Raw genomic sequence first — 23861 nt, 5'->3', positions numbered from 1 at the left:
TTTCCCTTCCCCTCTACTTCCTTCCTGCTTGCCTTCCTTCTCATTTTCCTTCCTTTCTTCCTCCCTCCCTTCCTCCGTCCTTCCTTCCTTTCTTTTCTCTTTCCCTTCTTCTCTTTCCCTCTTTCTCTCTTCCCTCCTCCTTCCTTCCCTCCCTCCCTCCCTTCATCCCACCTTTCTCGGCTTCCCTTCCCTCTACTTCCTTCCGGCTTGCTTTCCTTCTCATTTTCCTTCCTCCCTCCCTCCCTCCTTCTTCCATCCTTCCTTCCCTTTCTCTTTCCCATCCCCTCTTCCCTCCTTCCTTCCCTCCCTCCTTCCCACTTTTCTATGTTTTCCTTCCCCTCTACTTCCTTCCTGCTTGCCTTCCTTTTCATCTTCCTTCCTTCCTTCCTTCCTTCCTTCCTTCCTTCCTTCCTTCCTTCCTTCCTTCCTTCCTTCCTTCCTTCCTTCCTTCCTTCCCTCCTTCCTTCCTTCCTTCCTTCCTTCCTTCCTCGTCACTTCCTCCTGACTGAGCTGGGGGCAGGGGGTTGGACTAGATGACCTCCAAGGCCCCTTCCAACTCTTGTCATTCTCTATTATTTGAGCGGAGTCACACAGAGATACTTTGGCCCTGGGCATTCCTTGAAGAGGCGTTGGTGTGCGAGTGTGTGTTTGTTTTCCCGCTCTCCGCAGCCCCTGAAAAAAAAATCACCTGGTGGTGCCCCATCCAAGCAGACTCTTAAAGAGCTTCCCACATTGGCTGCCACTGCACCCTCCCCCCCGAAAGATCTCACCGGAGGGGTGGGGGGGCGGGCGAAGGAGGCCGAGAGCCTCAGGTTGGCATACCTGGCTGTTCTGTTGCCCCGCCCCTGTTTCCCAGCCTGGCAGCACCTAGGTGCGTGTGGCGGCGTGTCGCTAAGACGGCACCTGCCGATTGTCCCCAGGTGTCCTGGGTGTGCAACGCGGAAGGAGGAGGAGGGCGGCTGAGGCGGCTGTTTGTGCATGCGTGCAAAGCCCTCGGGACGGAGGGGGCAGAGGAGGGGGGCAGGCGAGGCCGTGCACACCTAGTGAGCTCCCAGGTCTTATCACTCCAGGTAAGCGGGAGGTGTGTGTGCTGCACCCCTTTGAACCCTAGACTCAGGATAGCCTCGGCTTCTCTCTCTCTCTCTCTCTCTCTCCCCACAATCCTCACCTGGAATTCACTTGTTCAGGTTTTTTCCCCTTTTTCTATAATTTAAATTGACATTGGAATCCCTGCTCTGTTGGAAGAAGCTTCTGGTTTTATTTTTTATCTATCTGTCTGTCTGTCTGTCTGTCTGTCTATCTATCTATCTATCTATCTATCTATCTATCTATCTATCTATCTCATCATCTATATATATCTATTTTTGTCCTTCCTCCCTGCCTCCCTCCTTCCCTTCCCTTCCCTTCCTTCCCCTTTCCTTTCCTTTCTTCCCTTCCCCTTCCTTCCCTTCCCTTCCCCTTTCCTTTCCTTTCCTTTCTTCCCTTCCTTCCCCTTCTCCCTTCTCCCTTCTCCTTCTTCCTTTCCTTTCCTTTCCATTCCTTTCCTTCTTCCCTTCCTTCCCCTTCTCCCTTTTTCCTTCTTCCTTTCCTTTCCATTCCTTCTTCCCTTCCTTCCCCTTCTCCCTTCTTCCTTTCCTTTCCTTTCCTTTCCTTTCCTTTCCTTTCCTTTCCTTTCCTTTCCTTTCCTTTCCTTTCCATTCCTTCTTCCCTTCCTTCCCCTTCTTCTTCCTTCTTTCCTTTCCTTTCCTTTCCTTTCCTTTCCTTTCCTTTCCTTCCCTTCCTTTCCTTCCTTCCCTTCTCCCCTCCCCTTCCCTCCTTTCCTTTCTTCTATCCTTTCCCCCTTTCCTCCCCTTCCTCCTTCCTCTCAGTCTCAACCCCGATGCTTCTTTCTTCAACAGGCCAAAGCTGAGTATCGTCGGGGGAGGCAGGCAGAAAAATCAACAGGCGCTGTGTAGAATGTCCCAATCCAATTTACCCTCCCCACCCAACCCCCCACCCAACCCCCCACCCAACCCCCTCCCCTTTCCACATTTAAAAAAAAAAAACCGATTCCGCATAGAGCCAAAGGTGCCCGCAGGCCAAGCCAGGGTAAAAATTTCGCCAGTACGGAAGGGCTGCGGGGCTATGGAAGGGCTCAGCTGGAGTGTCTGGCCTGGCCGTGTCCCTGGGGTTTGCCTCGGCTGAGCCATTCCCACGTGCCCCCCCCCGCTGGAAACCCCTTGCCCGTTTAACCCAGAAAAAAAAACACACAATCTTCCCCTTGTCAATTGGTGCGTTTTTATTTTTTTAGCAAGACGCGGCAAGGAGCCAGGAGTGTCTGTGTGTGTGTGTGCCCCCAAAAACAGCAGGGTGGGGGCCAGTTTCAAAGGCCCCCCCTCCCCACAATTCAGCCATCCCTGGTGCCCGCCGGGCCTGGCACGGCCTCTGTTGCATGGTTGCCCTGCCCTGCTGGGAGGCAGCGATGCCTCCTGGGTGGGAGGCGGCTGATGAAACCACCTTGAAATCGTCCTTTGGCCCCACCCCGTCCTTTGCCAGCGGTGCCGCCCCCCCCCATCCCGGGTGGGAGCCGAGGAGAAGAGCTGGCGGGCGCGCCATGGCAACCCCCCTCCTGCCTCGAAACCGGAGCCTCCTTTGGCCAGGAGGCCAAACCTCCAAGAGGCGGGGTTGCACAGAGACGGGCATGGTGCCAGCCGTGGCTGGCAGTGCCAAGAAGGAAGAAGGTGGTGAACTCTGGGCTGGAGGGAAGATGCTGGGCGCTGAAGGTGGAGGCTGAGGGGGAAGGGCAGAGGCCTTGCCCCAGGATTCTCAAGGGGGGGAGGGAGAGCTCGTGCCAGTTTGGCCTCTGCCCTGCATGCCAGGGGTGGGAGTCTGGAGACTGGTTAGACCCTTGAGAAGAGGAACCGATCAGCCCTTCCTTCCTTCCTTCCTTCCTTCCTTCCTTCCTTCCTTCCTTCCTTCCTTCCCTCTCTCCCTAATTCTTCCCTCCCTCCCCTTCACCTCTTCCCTTCCTTCTTTCCTTTCTTCCTTTCTATCTCAATACTTTCCTTCCCTCCTCCCTCTCTTCTTCTCCTCTAATTCATCCCTCCCTTCCCCTCCTTCCTTCCTTTCTCAATACTTTCCTTCTCTCCTCCCTCTCTCTTCCCTCCCCTTCTAATTCTTCCTCCCTCTCCTTCCCTTCCTTCCTTCTTTCCTTCCTTCCTTCCTTTCTCAATACTTTCCTTCCTTCCCTCCTCTCTTCCCTTCCCCTCTAATTCTTTCCTCCCTTCCCCTTCTTCCTTCCTTCCTTTCTCAATACTTTCCTTCCTTCCCTCCTCTCTCCTCTTCCCCTCTAATTCTTCCCTCCCTTCCCCTTCCCTCCTTCCTTCTTTCCTTCCTTCCTTCCTTTCTCAATACTTTCCTTCCTTCCCTCCTCTCTCCCTTCCCCTCTAATTTGTCCATCTCTCCACTTCACTTCCTTCCTTCCTTCCTCAATATTTTCCTCCCCTCCTCCCTCTCTTTTCTCTTCCCTCTAATTCTTTCCCCCTCTCTCCTTCCCTTCCTTCCTTCCTTCTTTCCTTCCTTCCTTTCTCAATACTTTCTTTCCTTCCCTCCTCCCTCCCCTCCCCCTCTAATTCTTCCCTCTCTCCCCTTTCCTTCCTTCCTTCCTTCCCTCCTCCCTCTCTTTTCTCTTCCCCTCTAATTCTTCCCTCGCTCTCCTTCCCTTCCTTCCTTCCTTCTTTCCTTCCTTCCTTTCTCAATACTTTCTTTCCTTCCCTCCTCCCTCCCCTCCCCTCTAATTCTTCCCTCTCTCCCCTTTCCTTCCTTCCTTCCTTCCCTCCTCCCTCTCTTTTCTCTTCCCCTCTAATTCTTCCTCGCTCTCCTTCCCTTCCTTCCTTCCTTCTTTCCTTCCTTCCTTTCTCAATACTTTCTTTCCTTCCCTCCTCCCTCCCCTCCCCTCTAATTCTTCCCTCTCTCCCCTTCCCTCCCTCCCTCCCTCCTTCCTTCCTTCCTTCCTTCCTTCCTTCCTTCCTTCCTTCCCTCCCTCCCTCCCTCCCTCCTTCCTTCCTTCCTTCCTTCCTTCCTTCCTTCCTTCCTTCCCTCCTCCCTCTCTTTTCTCTTCCCCTCTAATTCTTCCCTCCCTCTCCTTCCCTTCCTTCCTTCCTTCTTTCCTTCCTTCCTTTCTCAATACTTTCTTTCCTTCCCTCCTCCCTCCCCTCCCCTCTAATTCTTCCCTCTCTCCCCTTCCCTCCCTCCCTTCCTTCCTTCCTTCCTTCCTTCCTTCCTTCCTTCCTTCCTCTCTCTCTCTCCTTCCCTTCACCCCCCTAATTCTTTCCTCCCTCCCTAGCAGAATCCCCCTCCTTTTTCCTTGCTGTACGAGGGTGGGGGGTTGAGTTTCTCGCCCAAGGCTTTGGGGGCAGCGTGCCCCCAGAAAAAGGGGGTGTTCCCTGCAAACCCAACTGCCCTGACGCAGTTTCCCTTCTCTTGAAGGAGAAACAGGTGACGAGACAAGAAAGAGAAGTAGATCAGGCTGGGCTGCTAGGGGCCCTCCAAGCCGCCTCTTCCGGGGGGCTCCCTCTGCCAGCCCCATGGGCACCGGATGGGGTAAGCTACAGGGGCACCCTTATTGAGGAGGGGGGAGGGCAGAGAGGATTCCCCTTCCAACTCACGAGTTTCTCCCGGAACCTTAAAGAAACTTTATTTATTCCCCTCTGAATGTCAGAATGCCTTTCCAAAACAAACTTTCCCTTCCGGCTTCCTTTAAAAAGGAGGGGGATTCGAATTCGAGGCCCAAGGGACCGAAACCGGGGGGGGGGGCGGGGGGGGGCAAGCAGATTAGAGAAACTCTGGTGCAGAGTCCTTTCCTGGTTATATTGGCACACAGGATCTTTGGGCCCCCCAAAATTTAGGATTTTATTTTATTTTGTTTTTGCTTGAAGGAGAAAAAAGAAACTTCAGGGAGGTTTCCGTACAGAAGTTGCTTTCTCGGTTGGTTTTCCAGCCTGGAAAAAAAAAAAGTCATTTCTTTTTCTTTTTCTTCTCCCTGCTGCTCTTACAAACCTCTTTCCCCTTTTTAAATTTACACTGGGCTCAAAATCTGGGGTGGCAGGGAAATAAATATATGTGTGTGTGTGTAATTTAAAGCTCAGGATTATATAAGGATTCTTCTTCTTCTTCTTCTTCTTCTTCTTCTTCTTCTTCTTCTTCTTCTTCTTCTTCTTCTTCTTCTTCTTCTTCTTCTTCTTCTCCTCCTCCTCCTCCTCCTCCTCCTCCTCCTCCTCCTCCTCCTCCTCCTCCTCCTCCTCCTCCTCCTCCTTCTCATTCTTCTCATTCTTATTATTCTTATTCTTCTTCTTCTTATTATTATTATTATTAATTATTCCAGGTTTTTTTTTTACCCAGGTGATGGGGTTTTCTTGGAGAGGCCGCCTTTCCGAAGGAGAAAAAATTGCATTGGTGACTCGCAGAAAGTTTTATTTTTTTAGATCTTTCTAAGATTTGTTAGAAAAGGGGAAAAAAAAGAAAAGAAAAATGGCAATGCAGGCTTTGCAGATATTTTTTTCAGTTAGTTTGGAAAAAGAAATGGCTGGATAGCATGCAGGCTTCAAAAAGTGAATGGATGGAGAGAGCCTCCACTTTTATTAGCACCGTCCCAACTCTCCTGTTCAAAAAAAAAACAGAACTCTGCACATGGTCAAAAACAGTTTTGGCTATGTCGTTCCAGAGCTTGGTTTGGGGCCGAGAGCCATTCTTTGCTTGCTTCCTTCCTTCCTTCCTTCCTTCCTTCCTTGCTTCCTTGCTTCCTTCCTTCCTTCTCTTTCTTTCTTTCTTTCTTTCTTTCTTTCTTTCTTTCTTTCTTTCTTTCTTTCTTTCTTTCTTTCTTTCTTTCTTTCTTTCTTTCTAAAAATTTAGATCATTGCTTCTCTCCCTCCCTCAGAAAAAGAGAGTAAGGGTGCGCTAAAGGACCCTTTGAGCTGGGGATGATGGGAGCTGGAACCCAACACCTGGATTTGAAGGCCATCCGGCGTTCTCTCTTGTGCCTTTTAACGCTGGCGCGCAAACTCTCCCCTTGCACACACAATGCAACCTGTTGTTGCTCCCAATTCACGCCCACTCAGCCAACCAACCCCACCCAGATGCCCCAGGACAAAGTCCCACCCTACGTAATTTTCTCTCCATTTCTTTCTCTCTCTCTCTTCTCCCCTTGCCAACCTTTTGCAATTGTTAAGCCAGGACCCAGGGGAATAAAAAGTTTGGAAAAGCAGGGAAGGAGTGTGCAAAAGTGCAAGAGCCCCTGGTTTAGCGTGTGAATTATCTCGCCTGTTTAGCAACGGTGTGTATAGAGTGTGTTTTTCCAATGTTGGGCCCGGTTAAAATTCTTCCATTCCCAGAATTCTCCAGCTGGTTGTGCTTGGTTTTGTTTTGTTTTTTGTAATAATTTTATTTATATTTTAAAAACATCTGTTTCGGTGAACAATTGTGGTTCCAGGTTTTTACATTTCAATACCAACGTGACCTTCGTTCCCATATTCCTCTTTCATATTCAATTGCATATCACATCATTCCTTTTTCCCATTTACCTGTAAATTTTCTCCAATGTTCTTACATTCATCCCACGTACGTTGTCCATGTTTCAATTCATATCTTCGCTGATTTCATTTTTTCCTTTGAAGTTGTTCTCCCGTCTTTGTTTTATAACGTTATCCAAAATTCTTCGTTCGTTTCTATAGTCATGATACTTTTTATTTATTTTTTATTTATTTTGATTTGTCAATCGCTTTTACAAGATGATGCTTTTTTCTTCTTCTTTCTCCCGTGCTGTAGAATGGAGAGATTGGAAAGGAAGGGATTGCAAGAGAATAAACCGTGGGAATAGACATCAAAAGGAATGGGTTCTGGCCAGAGAATTCTGGGAATTGAAGTCCAACCGCTTCAAGGTGTGGCCCAGGTTATAAAACCCTGGCACAGAGAGACAGAACCAATATGCACGGAAGGCATTCCTTCCTCTTTAAAATTTGTGGGAAGCTTCTGGTTGCTCAATTTTTCCCCCCAGAATATTATTTTAGCCACCGTTTCTGTTCACTAATTATTATTATTATTTTTTAATTCTGTTTTTCTTCTCCTGCATTTTGCAAAATCCCTTTTCGCTGGCCCGTTTCAAAGTTAGAAACTAGTTGCCTTGTGGACTAGGGAGTCTGCCCAAATCCCATCGTCCCCTCCCTTCCCATAACAATAATTGAAGGAGTCTCTCTCTCTCTCTCTCTCTCTCTCTCTTACTCACACACACACACCCCGTGCAACCTCACTTCTTCTGAAAAGCAGTTCCGTCCCGCCTTACAAGGCTGTTGTAAGGCTGCTCGATGGGTTGAGGGTTGCATGAGAGGCAGAGTTGAAGATCTATGGCTAGGTTGGGAAAGAGGTGAGTCTGTTGGACGCTGTAAAATGGGTGCATAGTGGGGGTCCCGTTTCATTTCGTTTCTGGACCCGCCACACCCCTGCAAGGTGGGACAACGCAGAAACATGCCAGTTACTTGTGGCTCATTGTTTGAAGACGAAACTCAGAGGTTCATTCCAATCGCAATATCGGTTCTCCCTGACGTGGGCTCACCGTTCCCCTGGATTCCAAACCGGCTCGGCCAAGGGTGATGGGAGCTGTAGTCCCATCACGATGCCTCTTTCTAGTCTATGGAAGGACTAGCTGGATCTCTTAAACCCCTCCCCCCCACCTCCCCGTTGGGATAACCGGCCCAGAAAACCCACCGCTTCGCCTCTTGTTTGCTTTCGGATCCCATATGCAGCTTGGCTCACTGACTCGATCTGCCTATACCGCTGGGATCTGGGATTTTGTTTTTGTTTTTTTCTTATTCAAACATCTCTACAACGAAGGCTGAAAGGGAACCCTCACCCTGGAGATGATGATGATGTGGTGGGGAACGTGGTGGGCGGAGAGACCATCTCTGCTGAGTCACTTTCTCAGACAGGAAGTGTGGATTTCCCCAGGTTTGGGGGGAGCACCCCTTCTGGGAAACGGGTGGGGTGGGGGTGGGGGTGGCTATGCATTAGGAGGAAGTCTTCGGCCCCAGCCGCTCTAAACATGGCAGCCTCCCCATCTGATGCCTCTCCCGAGATAAGGCCAGGCTCTCTCAGGGGGAATCCCTCTGTGGCTTTCCAGAACTCTGTGCATGCTCTGGCTAACTCTTGCCTTCCCTGAGCTGGCAAAGCTGCCACCGTGCCCTGGGTTGCTGTTGTTGTTGTTGTTGTTGTTTCTTCTTCTTCTTCTTCTTCTTCTTCTTCTTCTTCTTCTTCTTCTTCTTCTTCTTCTTCTTCTTCTTCTTCTTCTTCTTCTTCTTCTTCTTCTTCTTCTTTCTTCTTCTTCTTCTTCTCCTCCTCCTCCTCCTCCTCCTCCTCCTCCTCCTCCTCCTCCCTCCTCCCCTCTTCCTCCTCCTCCTCCCCCTCCTCCTCCTCTTCTTCTCCTCCTCCTCCTATTCTCCTCCTCCTCCTCCTCCTCTCCTCCTCCTCCTCTTCTTCTTCTCCTCCTCTTCTCCTCCTCCTCTTCTTCTCCTCTTCCTCCTCTTCTTCTCCTCCTCCTCCTCCTCTTCTTCTCCTCCTCTCCTCCCCCTCCTCCTCTTCTTCCTCTTCCTCCTCCTCCTCTCCTCCTCCTCCTCCTCCCTTCTTCTTCCTCCTCTTCTTCTTCTTCTTCTTCTTCCGGGCTGAAGAGTTTGCAAAAGCAAAGGATAATAATAGCCTTGGTTTGCGACACCAGAAAGGGCTTCCGGCAGGCGCCCCCACCCAGGCTGAGTCACTGGCCTTCTCCACGCCCCACGCATGCCACCCCCACCCCGGTCCATTGCAGCCCCAGAAGTTGCTGATTCCAACCCTCCCTGCCCGGCCAAATCTCATTTTCCTCCGTGCCCGCTTCACCCACCTTATCGCTTGGCCAGGGCACCTGGTTGGCAGGAAGGAGGACCCACCTGGGAAGCTTCAGGGAGGGGGGGGTTGTGGGGAAGCACGTTGGGTGAAAGGGCAGAGAAGGGTTGGTTCTGGTGCCCTCTTTCTTTCTTTCTTTCTTTCTTTCTTTCTTTCTTTCTTTCTTTCTTTCTTTCTTTCTTTCTTTCTTTCATTCTCGCCTTCCTTCCTTCTTTCTTCTTTTCTTTCTCTTATTTCTTTCTCTTTCTTCTTTCTTTCTTTCTTTCTTTCTTTCTTTCTTTCTTTCTTTCTTTCTTTCTTTCTTTCTCTCTCTCTCTCTCTCTCTCTCTCTCTCTCTCTCTCTCTCTCTCTCTCTCTTTCTTGTTTCTTTCCTGCCTTCCTTTCTCTTTTCCTTCCTCCTCTCTCCATTCCTTTCTCCCTCCCTTCTCCCTTCTGTCTCTGTCTGTCTATCATTCATTCATGTATTCATCTATCATATCTATCATCTATCTATCTATCTATCTATCTATCTATCTATCTATCTATCTATCTATCTATCTATCTATCTATCTATCATCTATCTATCTATCTATCCATCCTCTATCTATCTATCTATCCATCCATCCATCCATCCATCCATCCATCCCACCCGTCTATTTCTATTCCTGCCTTCCTTCTCCCCACCCCCTGTCCTGTCGGTCTATTTATTTATCTGTCCATCAACCATCCCACTGCTGTCTATTACCTACCTCCCCTTCCTTCCTTCCTTCCTTCCTTCCTTCCTTCCTTCCTTCCTTCCTTCCTTCCTTCCTTCCTTCCTTCCTTCCTTCCTTCCTTCCTCTCCATAACCAATTCTAGGCCACTTTTCCAAAGGAGGAGAGAATGGCGCTGGGATTCCCTCAGCAGAGCCTCCAGAGCCAGGAGCAGACTATCCTCAAACGTTAAAATCTTTTAAACTTGTCCTAAGTGGCCGACCTGAATCCATCTTGGGCATCCTTTCTGAGCAACCACAGCCCTGCGGTGTAGGCAGAGGGGATTTCCTGGGTGCGTGGAGGATGGGGAAATAGCATTTTGGGTGGGTGGGTGGGGGCAGCCTGGAGATTTCTGGGGAGCCGGGCAAGATTCGAACTCAGAAGGAAGAAAACCGGATGGAAAAAAGAGAAAATAAAATAAAATTAAAACGTGTTTTGCAGATTTGCAATTAAGCGGAATGCCTAGGAAATGTTGCGGGTCTGTTTTGAGCCGGTTGTGTTGCTGTTGTTGATGACAACAGCCTCTCCCCTGGCTGTGGGGAAAGGGGGTAGGAAAGTGACACAATCACATTTCTCCGGAAACCGTTCCTCTCCTCCCTCCTTTTCTGGCTTCCTCTTTTTTCCACCCGCCGTTTTCTACCGAAGTTGAGCTCCGTTTCCCTCTTTTATTTGTCCGCTTTCTCGTTCTGTCGCTTCCCGTCTTCCGCTCTCTCCTGCAACAGCCGATAGACCCCCATCGTTATTTCTCACACACCCCTTTCAATTTTCCTTTTTCCCCCGCTGAAAACTGGACAAAAATTTGCAAATTCAGAGATGGCCAAAGACCAAAAGGAAGGTCTCAACTTACGACCGGGATTGAAGCCCAACATTGGCGAAGCGAGACGGGGTTTTTTGGTTTTTTTTGCAAATGAGTTTTGACCCGCTTTTATAACCTCCCTTGCCGCCGCCGCTAAGTGAATCGCTGTGATTGTCAAGTTAGCCACACGGTTCTTTAAGCGAACCTGCCTTCTCCCTCGACTGTGCTCATCAAAACTATCGTAAGTGTGAGTTGGGCAGTCAGTCCTCGACTTACAACGGTCCCGTTTAGTGACCGTTCATGACTGTCTTTTTCCCCCACACACTTAACAACTGTTCTGGCATCGCCCGTGATCGAAATTCAGGTGCTTGACCTTCTGACTCGTAGTTACAACGCTCGCGGGTCCCCTTTGGCTACCAAGGGGAAGCCATATTTCGTTTAACGACCATGTTACTAATGGAAGCGACTCACAATCCACCAATGGAACAAAAGTTGCCTTTAGAGGTTGTGGGAGCTTCATCCCTGGGAGCTTTCAAGAAGAGATTGGACTGCCCTCTGTCAGAAATGGTGTAGGGTCTCCCGCTTGGGTAGGGGGTTGGACTAGATGACCTACAACGTCCCTTCCAACTCTTGTTATTCTGCTATTCTTCCTTCCTCCCTCCCTCCCTTCTCCATCACTGGAGGCTTTCAAGAAGAGACTGGACTGCCATCTGTCAGAAATGGTGTAGGGTCTCCCACGTGGGTAGGGGGTTGGACTAGATGACCTACAAGACCCCTTCCAATTAATAATGAGAAACTTTCTGACAGAACAACCAACTGCTATTCTTCCTTCCTTCTTTCCTCCCTTCTCCATCACTTGAGACTTTCAAGAAGAGATTAAACGCCCATCTGTCACAAATGGTGTAGTAGGGTCTCCTGCTTGGGCAGGGGGTTGGACTAGATGACCTACAAGGTCCCTTCCAACTCTGACGATCTGTTACCTATTGGTTTTATCTGTTATCTAACTTAACCACGGCGTCAAGGACGATCCTTCCAACGAGGCAAAATGGAACGGCTGCCTCGCTCAGCCGAGCGCAAGTGTGGGCCTTCGTGTTTGCGGTCCTCATTCGAGGACATGCCCGTTTCTGGTTGGGCCACTGGGGGAAACTGAGTCAAGCTGGCATTTTTAATTTTTATTATTATTATTTTTTAGCCAGTCACTCGAGTCGGGCTGCTCCTCCAAGGCAGGCTGTGGCAAGCCCTTCTCAGCCCTGCCCCGATGAATGCCAGGCTATGGGCTGGGAGAAATGGGCCGTGCGGCAAAAGGAATTTCGCCAGATTGGCACAGCCGCAACCCTTCTTAACCAACCTGTTTGATCCCAGGGATTTCTCTCAGGGCACAAACTCCCCTTTGATCCTGTTTGCAAAGGCTGGGTGGACTTGGTTTCCCAGAATGCAGCAGGCCTGGCCACCCCCGGCTGAGGATTCTGGGAAGGCAAAGTTCTGGAGAATATTCCTTAAAAAAAAAAAAAAATCAACCTCAAAATGCTACGTTTTGACTTGAATTTTTTTCAGGAGCGTGAAGCGAAGCTAAAGAGAGAAGAAAAGGAAAAAAGGAAAAAGGGAAACTTCCTTCCTTCACTCTCTCCTTTCCCTTCCCCTTCTTTTCTTTTCTTCTTCCTTCTTTCTTTCCTCCCTTCTTTCCTTCCCTCTCTTTCTCTCCCTTTCCTTTCCCTTCTCCTTTCCTTTTCTTCTTTCCTTCCTTCCTCCTTTCCTTTCCCTTTCTTTCTTCCCTTCCTCATCTTTCTCTCCCTTCCCTTTCTCCTTCCCTTTCTTTTCTTCTTCCTTCCTTCCCTGCCTCCGTCTATTTCTCCCCATCCTTTCCCCTTCCTTCCTTCCTTCCTTCCTCCCTCCCTCCCCTTCCTTCCTTCCTTCCTTCCTTCCTTCCTTCCTCCTTCCTTCCTTCCTTCCTTCCTTCCTTCCTTCCTTCCTTCCTTCCTTCCTTCCTTCCTTCCTTCCTTCGTCTTACCTCCAGCCTCTTAGTCTCATTTTGAGCTTCCCAATTCAAACCACCAATTGATTATTTTTGGTCTTCTTTCCGAAAAAAAAAAAAAAAAAAAATCCACATCAGTTTCCATCCTTTAAAAATATATATATTATCCTCATGTTTGTTTTGTTTTTTGCCCCCTTTCTCTGACCGATCTTGTCCGCTTCACTATCTCTACAGATTCTGCTCATTTTCTCAGCCATTCAGCCCTTTGCTTCTCTTTCTAATATCAATGAGATGTCGAGAAACTTTCTCTATATATGTTTTTTTCCCCCCACATTATCCACAATTTGGGTACTTGAGTAACCTGGGTAATGCCGACTGCCACTTAGACCGCCCTTCTTAAAATACTGTGTGCTCCGACGGTTGGGTTTCTCTGTCCTCCTTGCGTTGGGGTTGGGAAAGCACTTGGCATATGCTCAGAGGCTCTTCTCCGCTGGAATAGTTCCCTATTGCATTACCGATGGAACAGAAATTATTTTTATTTGCAATTGATCAGCTTCTTGCACACTCTTTCCCAGGGGTGCCATTGAAGATCTGGAGATAAAATCCCGTCTCGGGGTGTGTCCGGCATAGGATCAAATTTGTAGGGGGGGGGGGGCACAGGAATTCTGTCTCCGTTCTGCCCCCTCCTTAGCTGGCATCAAATCAAAACTTACAACAAATTCACTTTAAAATTGGCTAGATTTATCTTGTGGTTTAAGACCGAACCGTGCATCCTTTGGGAGAATGGTTAAAAGGCCCGCCCTCTGAGCATACCTAAAGTGCTTCACCCCATCCTCCTCCAAACAGAAAGATCTAGAACTAAGCGTGCTTTCCGTATTTACACCCCTAGCTTGAAGGATGGTTAGCCCTCAATTTACAACAGCTCGGGTGGGATTCAGCCGGTTTGGACCCGATTGTTACAGCGGTTGAATCCCACCAGTGCCACTTCTCCTTTAGTGGCCATTCCAGGGACACTGAAAAAAGTGGCTTGTGACCCAGGCCTCGCACTGAAGACCATCTTAGCCTCCACGTGGTCAAAATTCAGAGGCTTGGCAACTGGCGTGTATTTACGACGGTTGTGGCGTCCTGGGGTCCGCATGATCCCCCTTGGCGACCATTCCAGCAAGCAAAAGCCAATGGGGGAAGCCGTTTAATGGCCACTGGGTTCCCTTAACGGCAGTGATTCGCTTAACAACCGTGGTAAAATCGGGCACGCCCCCCCCCCCCCACTTAATCCCCGCCTCGCTCGGCGGTGGAAATCCTGCGGTCGCAAACCGAGACCTACTTGTCTCATTCAATCCTCGCGGGAAGCGCAAGAGGCTGTTCCTTGAGAAGCAAGCTAGCAGGGACCTTAAATACCCTTCCCCACAACCCTGCAAGGTAGACCACCCTCGATCAAGGTCCAAGAGCCTGGGTCAAAACCGGCCCAAAGGCGTTTTAACAGGATCAACTTGGAAGTGGCTTTTCCTGAGTTGGCTGGCCTCTCTTTCCTCCTTTGCGCCTGGCGAGGGTTTCCACCTGTGGCATTGGGCCGGGGGGGGGGCTGTTGTTCTCCCTGGGGAGGGCGAAAGGGTTAAAAAGAGGGGGGCGGGAACGTGGGAACGGTGCTGCATAACCGGGGGTGTGGGCGTTGCCAGCTTTTGTGGTGGTAAGAGAGCCCTGAGTTTGCTACGCCACGGCACATAGGTGTACTCACACATCTGCACAGACGCCGGGTGAAGGAACAGCCGTGGCAAGGGGTGAGTGAGGAGGGGGGCACCCTGGCAAGATTTGAGGAGGGGGAAGTGTTGGAGAGAAACCACCCATCTCCCCAAGATTTAGCATTAGGGACAGGCGACTTGCTTTGCAAATGTCCATGACTGTCTGCTTGGCACGGCGCTCAGATGGCAGACAAAAAGCCAAACGAAAACCAACACGACTCGATTCGGGGTGCTGCCCCATGCTAAGACCCCAATACGTGGTTTATCTCTTCTCTCCCCCCAAAAATCATTGTTTCCCCCTTTCTTCTCAACGACCCCCCCGCTTCTTTGCAATACCAAGTTTTCAAAGTTGGCTCGGAATCCATCCTGCAGAATATGAACTCCGCAGAATTTTTTCGGGAAGGGGTATTGAGTTGGGTGTGTGTGGAAGGATTCAGAAAGGAAGGGGGAATCTTTTCTTCTGGGTGTGTGTGTGTGTGGATCAAATCTGAGGGATCTGCTGAAGAGGGATCTAGGATGATCTTGGTGCACCCCAAGAAGTAAAGAAAATATATATATATATATATATTACGTTTCAAAATTGCGGCTCGGCCCACCGAGATTCAAATCAGCGGCCGTCGAGGCAGGGTTGAATTGCTAGCCTGGTTTCCCCAGATTGGCAAAGGATTTGAGTTTGAAACGTCCGCCATCCTTCTAGTCCTCAGTGTTTTAGAGGGAGAAAAGCATCCGAAGGTCGGTACTTTTTTTTTTTTTTTTTCATCATCATCATTTCCGCTTCGTTGCTTCTTTTCCTTTGTAGCGTTTTCTTTCGAAAAGGGGGCAGAGGGTAAAATCCAGAAAACCGCTTTGAATCCGAAACGTATCATCTTCGGTTATTTGTTTTGCATCCTGTAAGAAAAAAAACAAACAACCAAACTAAAAGGATTCCTTAAAAGTTAGCCTGACCTGGCATGTCAAATAAGATCAGGTTAAGAGCTAGCTTGCGCCGGTGTCATGTATTAAACCTCGGTTACTTCATCCTGGTTTGCTTGGGGTGGGGGGGGAGAAACAGGCCTGTGTGCATTTTGTCCGCTCGGTTTAATCGATGTTAAATGTTTGGCGAGAAGTTTTTTTGTTTTTTTTTTCCAGGATGGCCTGTGTAGAATGTCGGTTTGTTTGGATAATCCACGGTGTGCTTAGACATGGGGAGCTTCACTAACCGGGTTAAGAGGGTTCTCCAAACGCAAACCAGGAAGTAACAGAATGCAGGGCTAAGCGAGCAGTATGTCGAGGAGACGGTGTAATCCAATCAGGAACTTTGCAAAAAACCAAACTTAGTTTTTACACTTCTGGTGACCGCAAAAGCGATTTTTGAGATGGCAGCGATCGTAAAGAGAAAGATCAAAGCTTCGAGAAATGGCTTGTCAACCTTTTAAGAGAGGGTGGACTTCAACTCCCAGGATTCCCCAGCCAGCCACAAACTCTGGCTAGGGAATTCTGGGAGTTGAAGTCCACCTTTCTTTAAAAAGACACACCCGGCCTTAGAAACTTCATCTCTCTAAGAGGACCACTGACGAGAGAAAGTGTAAATTTGGGTTTTTTTAAAATAAATTAACCTGGTTTTTCCCTCCCTCCATATCTAAATGTTTAAATAGGCAAACATGTTTTTCCTGGTGTTTCAAAGCAGCTCGAGAGAGAGAGAGGCTGTTTAGCAAATCTTTGCCTGAGGTTTTGTAAACCGAGGATGATAGCATTAGAGGGACGCCTGGCTGGGGCTGCTGGGCGGTGTAATCCCTCAATTGCTGCTTGTGTAATCCGCGAGGGAGGCCTCCAAATTGCAACCATTGAAAAGCTGCAGGAGAAGGTCCTGTCCTAAAAAATTACGACCACAGCTGAGCCCAAACTTCTGTTGCTAAGCGAGGCGGCCATGCAGCGAGCTTGGCCTCCTTTGACGACCTTTCCTGCCACCGTTTGCTAAGTTGGCGACACCGTCGTTAAAGGGATCAGGCTTCCCCGTCGGCTTTCTTTGGTCAGAAGGTCGCAAAGAAGGGATTGCGTGAAACCCGCCCCCCCGCCCTCCCCCCGAGGGATGCCGCGACCCTCATAAATATGAATCGGTTGCCGAGCGTCTGAATTTTGAGCACGTCAGACCGTTGGGCGTGCCGCCAAGGTCCTAAGTGTGAAAAACGGTCATAAGTCATTCTTTTCAGGGCTGTTGTACCTTTGAACAGTCACTAAATGAATACACTGTGGTAAGTCGAGGACTATCGGTAAAGAAGGGGCTGGTAGCCTCTCTGGAAGAGTCGCTGCCGGGTGCTCTTTTCTGTCATTTGATGCCAAAGGCAGCCATGGGAATTGTAGTCCTCTAGCCCCCCTTAGTAACATCAGGTAAATCTTAGGGAAATGGAGTTTATTTTATGTAATTTAATTTCACTTTGCGTAAGCCAGATTGGTGTCATGATTACGACTCTTTCTTTCTTTCTTTCTTTCTTTCTTTCTTTCTTTCTTTCTTTCTTTCTTTCCTTCCTTCCTTCCTTCCTTCCTTCCTTCCTTCCTTCCTTCCTTCCTTCCTTCCTTTTCTCTCTCTTTCTTTGTCTCTCCCTCTTTCTTGCTTTCTTTTCTTTCTTTCTCTCTCCCTCTTTCTTTCTTTCTTTCTTTCTTTCTTTTCTTTTCTTTTCTTTTCTTTTCTTTTCTTTTTCCTTTTCTCTCTCCCTCTTTCTTGCTTTCTTTTCTTTCTCTCTTTCTTTCTCTCTCTCCCTTTCTTTTCTTTCTCTCTTTCCCTCTTTCTTTCCTTTCTCTCTCTCTCTCTCTCTTTCTTTCTTTCTTCTATTTTCTTTCTCTCTCTTTCTCTCTCTCTCCCTCTTTCTTTCTTTTCTTTCTCTCTCTTTCTCTCTCTCTCCTTTCTTTTCTTTTTTTCTCTTTCCCTCTTTTTCTTTCTCTCTTTCCCTTTCTTTTTTCTTTCTTTCTTTCTTTCTTTCTTTCTTTCTTTCTTTCTTTCTTTCTTTCTTTCTTTCTTTCTTTCTTTCTTTCTTTCTTTCTTTCTTTCTTTCTTTCTATTAATGTTTTAAAATCCCACCGGATCCCGACTGGATGGGCTTGGAGGGGGGGGGCATCTCACTGAAACAGGGATGAGTGAAAGAGTTTAAGTCAGACTGGCTACTGAGCCCTGCTTCCAATTGGCTAAAGAAGCACCCCATTGTTTTAAAAGTGTATTTGGAGGGGTGAAATATCTCTTGGCTGAACCATTAAAACCCACGTAGGATGGTTGAAAAATCAAGCTTGACTTGGTTGGCAATCTCGCCAGGCTAATGTGTGGGTGCCTGACATTGGTGGTTTGCCTCCAGTGTCCAAACGCCCCAGTTTCTTCCCACCCTTCATCTCGCCCGGATTAAGCAGCCGCTGAACTCGCTTCCCAAAATCGGCACTTGGACAGGGTCCTTCCCCCAGAGACAGATGGTCAAGCCGAAATGATCAACCGCAAAACTGCACCTCGGTATCATTTGGGGAGGCTTAAAAAGACTTTCCCTCCCCTTGTGAGCCGGGCTCTAAGTGCCTACCCAGATCCGAAAAGCTTTGGATGGGAAAAAACATTCTTGGCCGTCTTAAGACACTGTGGACTAGCCTCATGCGGTGTGGCTGCATGACTCCCCTCCAAAAAATGGGCTTTCTGTTCCCAGGGGTTGGCATCTTCCCACCCAGCATTTTTTTTTCCCAATTAGTTTGGAAATTATTTTTGCAAGATTTCACCAAGCTAGCAAATTGCAGCCAGGATAGCTGTGCGATTTCCACCAGACTTTTATCTCTTTCCCAGAAAAACAAAAATCTTTTTTTTCCTTTCCCACACTTAGGGGTCCTTTTTTACCCTCAAGGAAAAACTACATGTTCTCCTAAACCTGTCCAGGCATGCTATTTTCCCACCCACAATTTGCCTGGCACCATGATGCCCCCTTTTTCCCCGGGGGCCTTGCAACAGAGGGATTTATGGGCGGTGAAGGAAAAGCACACCCCGTTCCAGTTTGGCACGCTAATGCCCCGGTGATACCATCTCTCTCTCTCTCTCTGCCCCATTTTGATGCTAGATGGGTTTCGTTTCCAGCAAGTCTCCCCACTGTTTCCATTGGCCATCCAACGTTAGGGATTTGGGGAGGAACAAAACCTTTGAACTCCTTCCATCTCCTTTCCAGAATATCACTTTTAGATTCAAAGGACTATTGGAATTGACAGTAGGGGGCAGGAAAAATATTAATTCAGTTTAGAAAGTGCCGGTGTCGTGTTAAAAAAAAAAAAAAAAAGATCCCTTCATGTGCAGAGAAAGATTCACACATGCACACACGTGTGTGCCGGAGGAAAAAAAGAAACATGTGTTTTTTTTTAAATCTCTAATTTGAAATTGAGGTATTTGCAAGGTGAAATTGACGCATTTGCAAGGTGAAATTGGTGCATTTGCAAGGTGAAATTGACGCATTTGCAAGGTGACGCATTTGCAAGGTGAAATTGACGCATTCGCAAGGTGAAATTGACGCATTTGCAAGGTGAAATTGACGCATTTGCAAGGTGAAGTCCACTAATCTTTGATCCCGAAGATCTGAGTTTCATTTCCTGGACTTCAAATCCTGGTTTGGATTTGTGGTACGGTTGGATGTGTTATAGGAAAATTGTCATCGCCGTCCGTAAGCCATGGTTTAAGGTTGTGAATTTAACAACTCTGGCTAGGCCAACAATTTTGCTTTTCTTCCCTTTGATCGGGTCTGCTTCTCTAGAGATGGCCTGGACAATTCTTTAGAGTTTTCTTGGCAGGGTTTTTTTTTTTTTTCAAAAGAGGTTTGGCATTGCTTCCTTCTTAGGGCTGACAGAATGGTTTTATGCCTAAGGTGGGACTAGAACTCATGTCTTCTGGTTTCTAGCTTGACGCCTTGAATCACTCCATCAAACTGCCTCTCGTCAACAAATTGCTATATCATTAAACGCACTGATTAGATCAGGAATAGCACGTGGTTAAAAAGATATAAATCAATTCCTCTTTTTTTCCTACCCTTCTCATCCAATTCCAAAAAAAATTATCAGAACGTTTTCGTGTTTCGCCTACAACCTCCAGACCTAGTAAAAGAAAAAAAAAAAAAAAAGAATTTCTAGGTCTCTTAAGCGAAGGGGTTGTTTTTAGAACACCGTTAGGGTGGACGAGGTCATAAAAACGACCATCCTTCATGAGATCCCATGGCGAGGAGGACGCGAAAGCCTAGTGAGGATGCACTGCATTTCCTGAAAGGCACGGATTGCATTGTGCTTGCGCAGCAAAACGCGAAGCTGTGAATTCCTGTGAGTTCGCCCCCGTCACAAACCTTCCTCCGCGGGGTTGCAAACGTCGGCCTCAAAAATTACAACATTCGAACGGTTAGGTTGAAGATCCGAAGAAAGGGGGAAAAAATGCTCTTTCCTTAAATCTTGGGGATTCAGCTTTGCAAACAGCTTTGTTGCTATCCGTGGTTCTGGGGGTGCGTTTACCCACTTCCCCTGCGAGGTAGGCCGCCCCCCGCCCCTCTGCAAGTTTTTTTTTTTTTTTTTAGGGGTTTAATAGAAGCAGAAACCGAACCTGAAGATTCACACCTGAGGTTTGGGTGACAGCGAAGCAGCTGGCGACTCAATTCAATTTCCCAGGATTTTTTCCCTCTTTCCCCCCAACCCCCCCTTTAATTATCTTGGCGGGGCCTTCTTGGGCGATCCTCCGTGTCAAATTTGTGCTGGAACAAAAGGTTCCTTTGCAGAGACACCCCCCCACCCCACCCCCAAAAAAGGCCCAGCCCAAGTTAGCAAAACACACGTGCTGGGTTATAGGGTCTGGAGGTTTCTTGAGGACTAGAAGCTTTGGGGTGGGGGGGGAAGTCCCCGCCACCTGCCACTCAACCCGATCCAAGCGCCAGTTGCAAAACGGCCTTTTTGGAAGCGTCTCGGGCCAAGGAACCTCCCCAATTCCTCTTCTCCCCACGTCCCACCCCAAAATTTGCTTTGTGGCTAAACTTGGCCTCCTGAATAAACCCTGGTTTATAAGGGGGAAACGGTCGGGGTCCAGGTGTGCGGCTGAATGTGGGTTAGGTGGCGATAGAGATTTCTGCTCCGCCCCCCCCTCCTCAATTTGGAAAAAATAGGCCACAACCAAACCTGGATTAGGAGGTGTCTTTGAGGGGGTTCCCCAAGCCATGATGCAAGGATGTGTTTCCGATGTCCGAAAGAGACCCTCAACGGAGGAAAACGGGGAATTTTTTCAGAGGTGTGACTTTTGGGTGACAAATCACAGCGTTAGAAAGTCCCCACGTAGTTACACTTCCCGTAAACATCTCATTTTAAGTTTTTTTTTCTTTCTTCGGCTCCCCTCTTCGGCGTTTGAGGCCTTTTTATCATGTCACAGCATCTCCCCGGGGGTGGAAAAATAAAAATAAAAAAATCCCCCACCTCCCATCCCCATTTTTTTCCACCCCCCACCCCTCCCTTTTAAATTTCAAATCTTTCCGTCGCAACCTCTGCGGCTCCTACCGGCTGGATTTTAGGAAGAGGGGAAAAATAAAAGCCATCTGTACATGCTCTGGAGCCCCAAGGCATTGCATCTTTCCCCGCCGCCTTCCTGGGACACAGTTGCGAGCGAGCCCCCTGCTTCGCGATGCCGTCTTTCCTAGATTTAACCGGTCGTCGGCGAGGCATGCCGCTAGTCCTCATCGAGGAGGCCGCCTGCTTAGCAAGGCTTTTTGAAGGGTCGCTTCTTAATCGGTCGCCTCCCTGGAGTTGTGGGTTGGATGCTGGCATTATTGGGGTCTCCGATCAGGGCGCGAGACACGCATACACCACCCCCACACCAGGCTGGCACACCCGCAATTTTTGATGCCCCGTTTGCAGCCTGTTTATCGCCCTCTTCGAAATCTTTTGCAGAAAACAGGAAAAGATGCTTTTGAAGCCTCATTGAAAGGATGAGTGGGAGGGAAATAAATCTAATTTGGAAATAGCTAAGAGAAATTTCCTGTTTTGCTACCTTCCTTCAACCTAAGATTCCTTGGTGGCTTAGCCTAGCCTCAGTTTGGGGTTCAGCTACCAGAAAGGCATTCAGACGGAGCCATGGTGGCTTGTTTGTTTTTGGGTTGTTTTTTTTTCCAGCCGTAAATCATTTCACCCGGGAAATTCTTTCTTCTTCCCCTTTTTCAAACACTTTGACAGCTAGGTGTCTTTCTGTTGGGGGGATCAAGAGGGATTTTGGAAACAGGAATGGAAATAAACTTTGATCCAATGCTGGCCTTGTGTTTTCCCAAGTTTTTATTTCGGCCGAATGGCAGGAGAGAGAGAGAGAGAGAAAGAGAAAAACAAGAGGGGGAAAAAAATAAAAATAAACCATCATTCTCATTTTTCAAATCATATGTCGGATTCTCGGCTAAAATCTCTAGTCCTAGAATCACAAACAAAACTAAAGTAATCTCTGAAAACGTGCAGAGTGTTTTTATTTTTTCACCTTGCCACCCCCCCACTCCCCCCCCCCCAAAATGACCCACTGGCTTTTAGCGCTTTAAAAAAAAAATAGAGAAAAATGGAGATATCAGTCACCCAGCTCAGACCGATATACAGATCGCCCTAGACTTACATCAGTTCATTTAATGACTGCTCAAAGTTACATCGCTGACAAAAGGGACTTTTTAAATTGTTTTCCACAATTATAACCGCCGCAGCGTCCCTTTGATCCAAATTCAGACCCTTGGCAAGTGGCCTGTACTTATGAGGGTGGCAAAACTCACTCAGCTGTCTCGCTTAGCGATGGGAATGTTGGCCTCCGTTGTGGTCAAAAGTCGAGGACTGACTGTGATTTCTTTGAAATGTTGCAAATTGGGCCTCTTGGAGGTTTGTCTGTGGAGGCTTCCCTTGGTCGCTCCGTCTTCGATATTTCAATTCATGCCAGCTTGTCCGTCCTAAATCCTTTTCTCGTGCAACAATCGCCGCGGTTTTTTTTTCTCTCGGAGTCGGATTGATTGTTTTGGCAAAATTCCTAGAGGACGTTTTGCAAACTCCTGCGAGGTTTTCTTGCGGCTGGGAGAAGTGACCTAGTTGAGTTGGAACTCAACCTGTTTTCCCAGGTTTTTCAAGGGATGGCAACGCCAGCAGGCGAGGTGCACGTGACGCGCTCTCATTCAGACTAACCAAGATAAATGCCAACCAGGTTTAGGGTCTCCTCCTTGATGGTTGTTGGTTTTTTTCCCCATTCACTATCCTGGTTTCCCGCAACGTGTGACTACAGGTCCCGTGGTTGCAAAAAAAAAAAGGTAAAAATGACCGTATATTCATTGAGAACTTCAAGTAGCTGACTTGATTTTCTGGATTTCCTGGTCTTATTTTGTTCCGTGCAAGAAGCAAATCGTTGCGGTTGTTAAGTTAGGCACCCGGTCATTAAGCGAAACTGGCATCCCCGTGGCGTCTTGCTGGTCCGAAGGTCGCAAAAGGTGATCACGTAACCATCACAAATTGTGAACCGATCACCAAGCCAATTTTGATCACATGATGCAACGGTCGTAAGTGTGAAAAAACGGTCACTTTTTTTCCCCAAACGGCCACTAAACAGATTATTGTAAGCTCAGGACTACCTGTTGTTTAACGCGATGTGTCCGTCAGCCAATGCTGGGTTTAGTTTCAGGAAACTTCTGGCTGCTCCCAGTGCAGTTCAGGAAAACAATTCAAGGCAGGTCTGAATTGACTGCAAAGTTAAGCTTGGGATTTACTGCTTTTATGCCGACAGCCAGGCAGATATTCACCAGGAAAAGACTCTGTATAAAAGAAAAGAAAAGAAAAGAAAAGAAAAGAAAAGAAAAGAAAAGAAAAAAGAATGGGACCCATTTTGATTTTGTGGACAATTTCTCCCAGACACCTCCTGGCTCGTACCCGACGTCATGCTTTTGCTGTTTCTCGCTGGGCAAAAACGGGGTCGGGATTTAGTTCCTCCTAGCCAAACATTCCGGTCTCTCTCTCTCTCTCACACACACACACACACATATACACACACAAAACAGGAAAAAAACTGATTTCCTGGAGATTCTGCAAAAAGGGCCTTGGATTTATGCCCCTTTTCCTTTTGCAAAACTCAAGGCAGGGATTCCAAAAGGCCGCAGCCCCGCGGAGCCAAACCTAACCAAAGCCAGGCAGCCGTTTCACCCACCGGAGAATCTGGCACGAGAGAGAGAGAGAGAGAGAGAGAGAGAGAAGAGAGAGAGAGAGAGAGAGAGAGAGAGAGAGAGAGAGAGAGAGAGAGAGAGAGAAAGAAAGAAAGAAAGAAAGAAAGAAAGAAAGAAAGAAAGAAAGAAAGAAAGAAAGAAAGAAAGAAAGAAAGAAAGAAAGAAAGAAAGAAAGAGAAGAAAGAAAGAGGAAAAAACCCACCCGTAGCAATCGTGGTTTAATCTCTGGCGTTCTATTATTATTATTATTATATTGTAATTTTTGCAAAACTGGGCTGAGCCCGGGCTGAGCTTGTGCCAGCTTGGGCGTCGGGGTTTTTTGTCGAATGGAACAGCTTGTGCAAAAGACCCAAAAGACTCCTAGGATTAAATTCGGGGGAAAAAGCCAAGGATGGGCATGCAACGCCCGAGGGCCCTGCCAGGGCGGGTGCCAGCGGTGGGAAAAGAGTGGGACACTGGCCCGGGCCGCGCATCGGCTAGCCTCGATGTCTGAGAAGGCTTGGATGCCAGTTTTTTTTTTTTTTTTTTGGTTCCGTGCCCAGCCAA

At 48.0% G+C, this 23861-nt stretch overlaps 1 protein-coding gene across 6 annotated transcripts in view; it reads left to right on the top strand.

The window, feature by feature from the left end:
* Positions 1-23861, top strand: part of ZBTB7B (zinc finger and BTB domain containing 7B) — a 34670-nt gene that overhangs the window by 3758 nt on the left and 7051 nt on the right. Inside the window, exon 1 of one of the 6 annotated variants that reach the window (XM_087943811.1) lies at positions 1015-1070. The exons of 3 other annotated variants lie outside the window; for them this stretch is intronic. Coding sequence is in view for 1 of the 3 variants with exons in the window: in XM_087943808.1 (XP_087799934.1) it covers positions 4566-4581 (16 nt within the window). In the remaining 2 variants the exon portion in view is untranslated. Of the gene's footprint in view, positions 1-1014; positions 1071-4470; positions 4582-14105; positions 14182-23861 lie in introns of those variants that run through there. 2 more of the 6 variants (XM_087943808.1, XM_087943810.1) reach the window with 2 other exon arrangements.

This window comes from Notechis scutatus, chromosome 14, assembly GCF_049901735.1.
Source record: "Notechis scutatus isolate UNSWTSFEM ecotype Mainland chromosome 14, rNotScu1.2, whole genome shotgun sequence".
Classification (NCBI taxonomy): Eukaryota; Metazoa; Chordata; class Lepidosauria; order Squamata; family Elapidae; genus Notechis; species Notechis scutatus.
The sequence above is the reverse complement of the archived record's forward strand: the minus strand, read 5'-3'. Positions and strand labels throughout refer to the sequence as shown.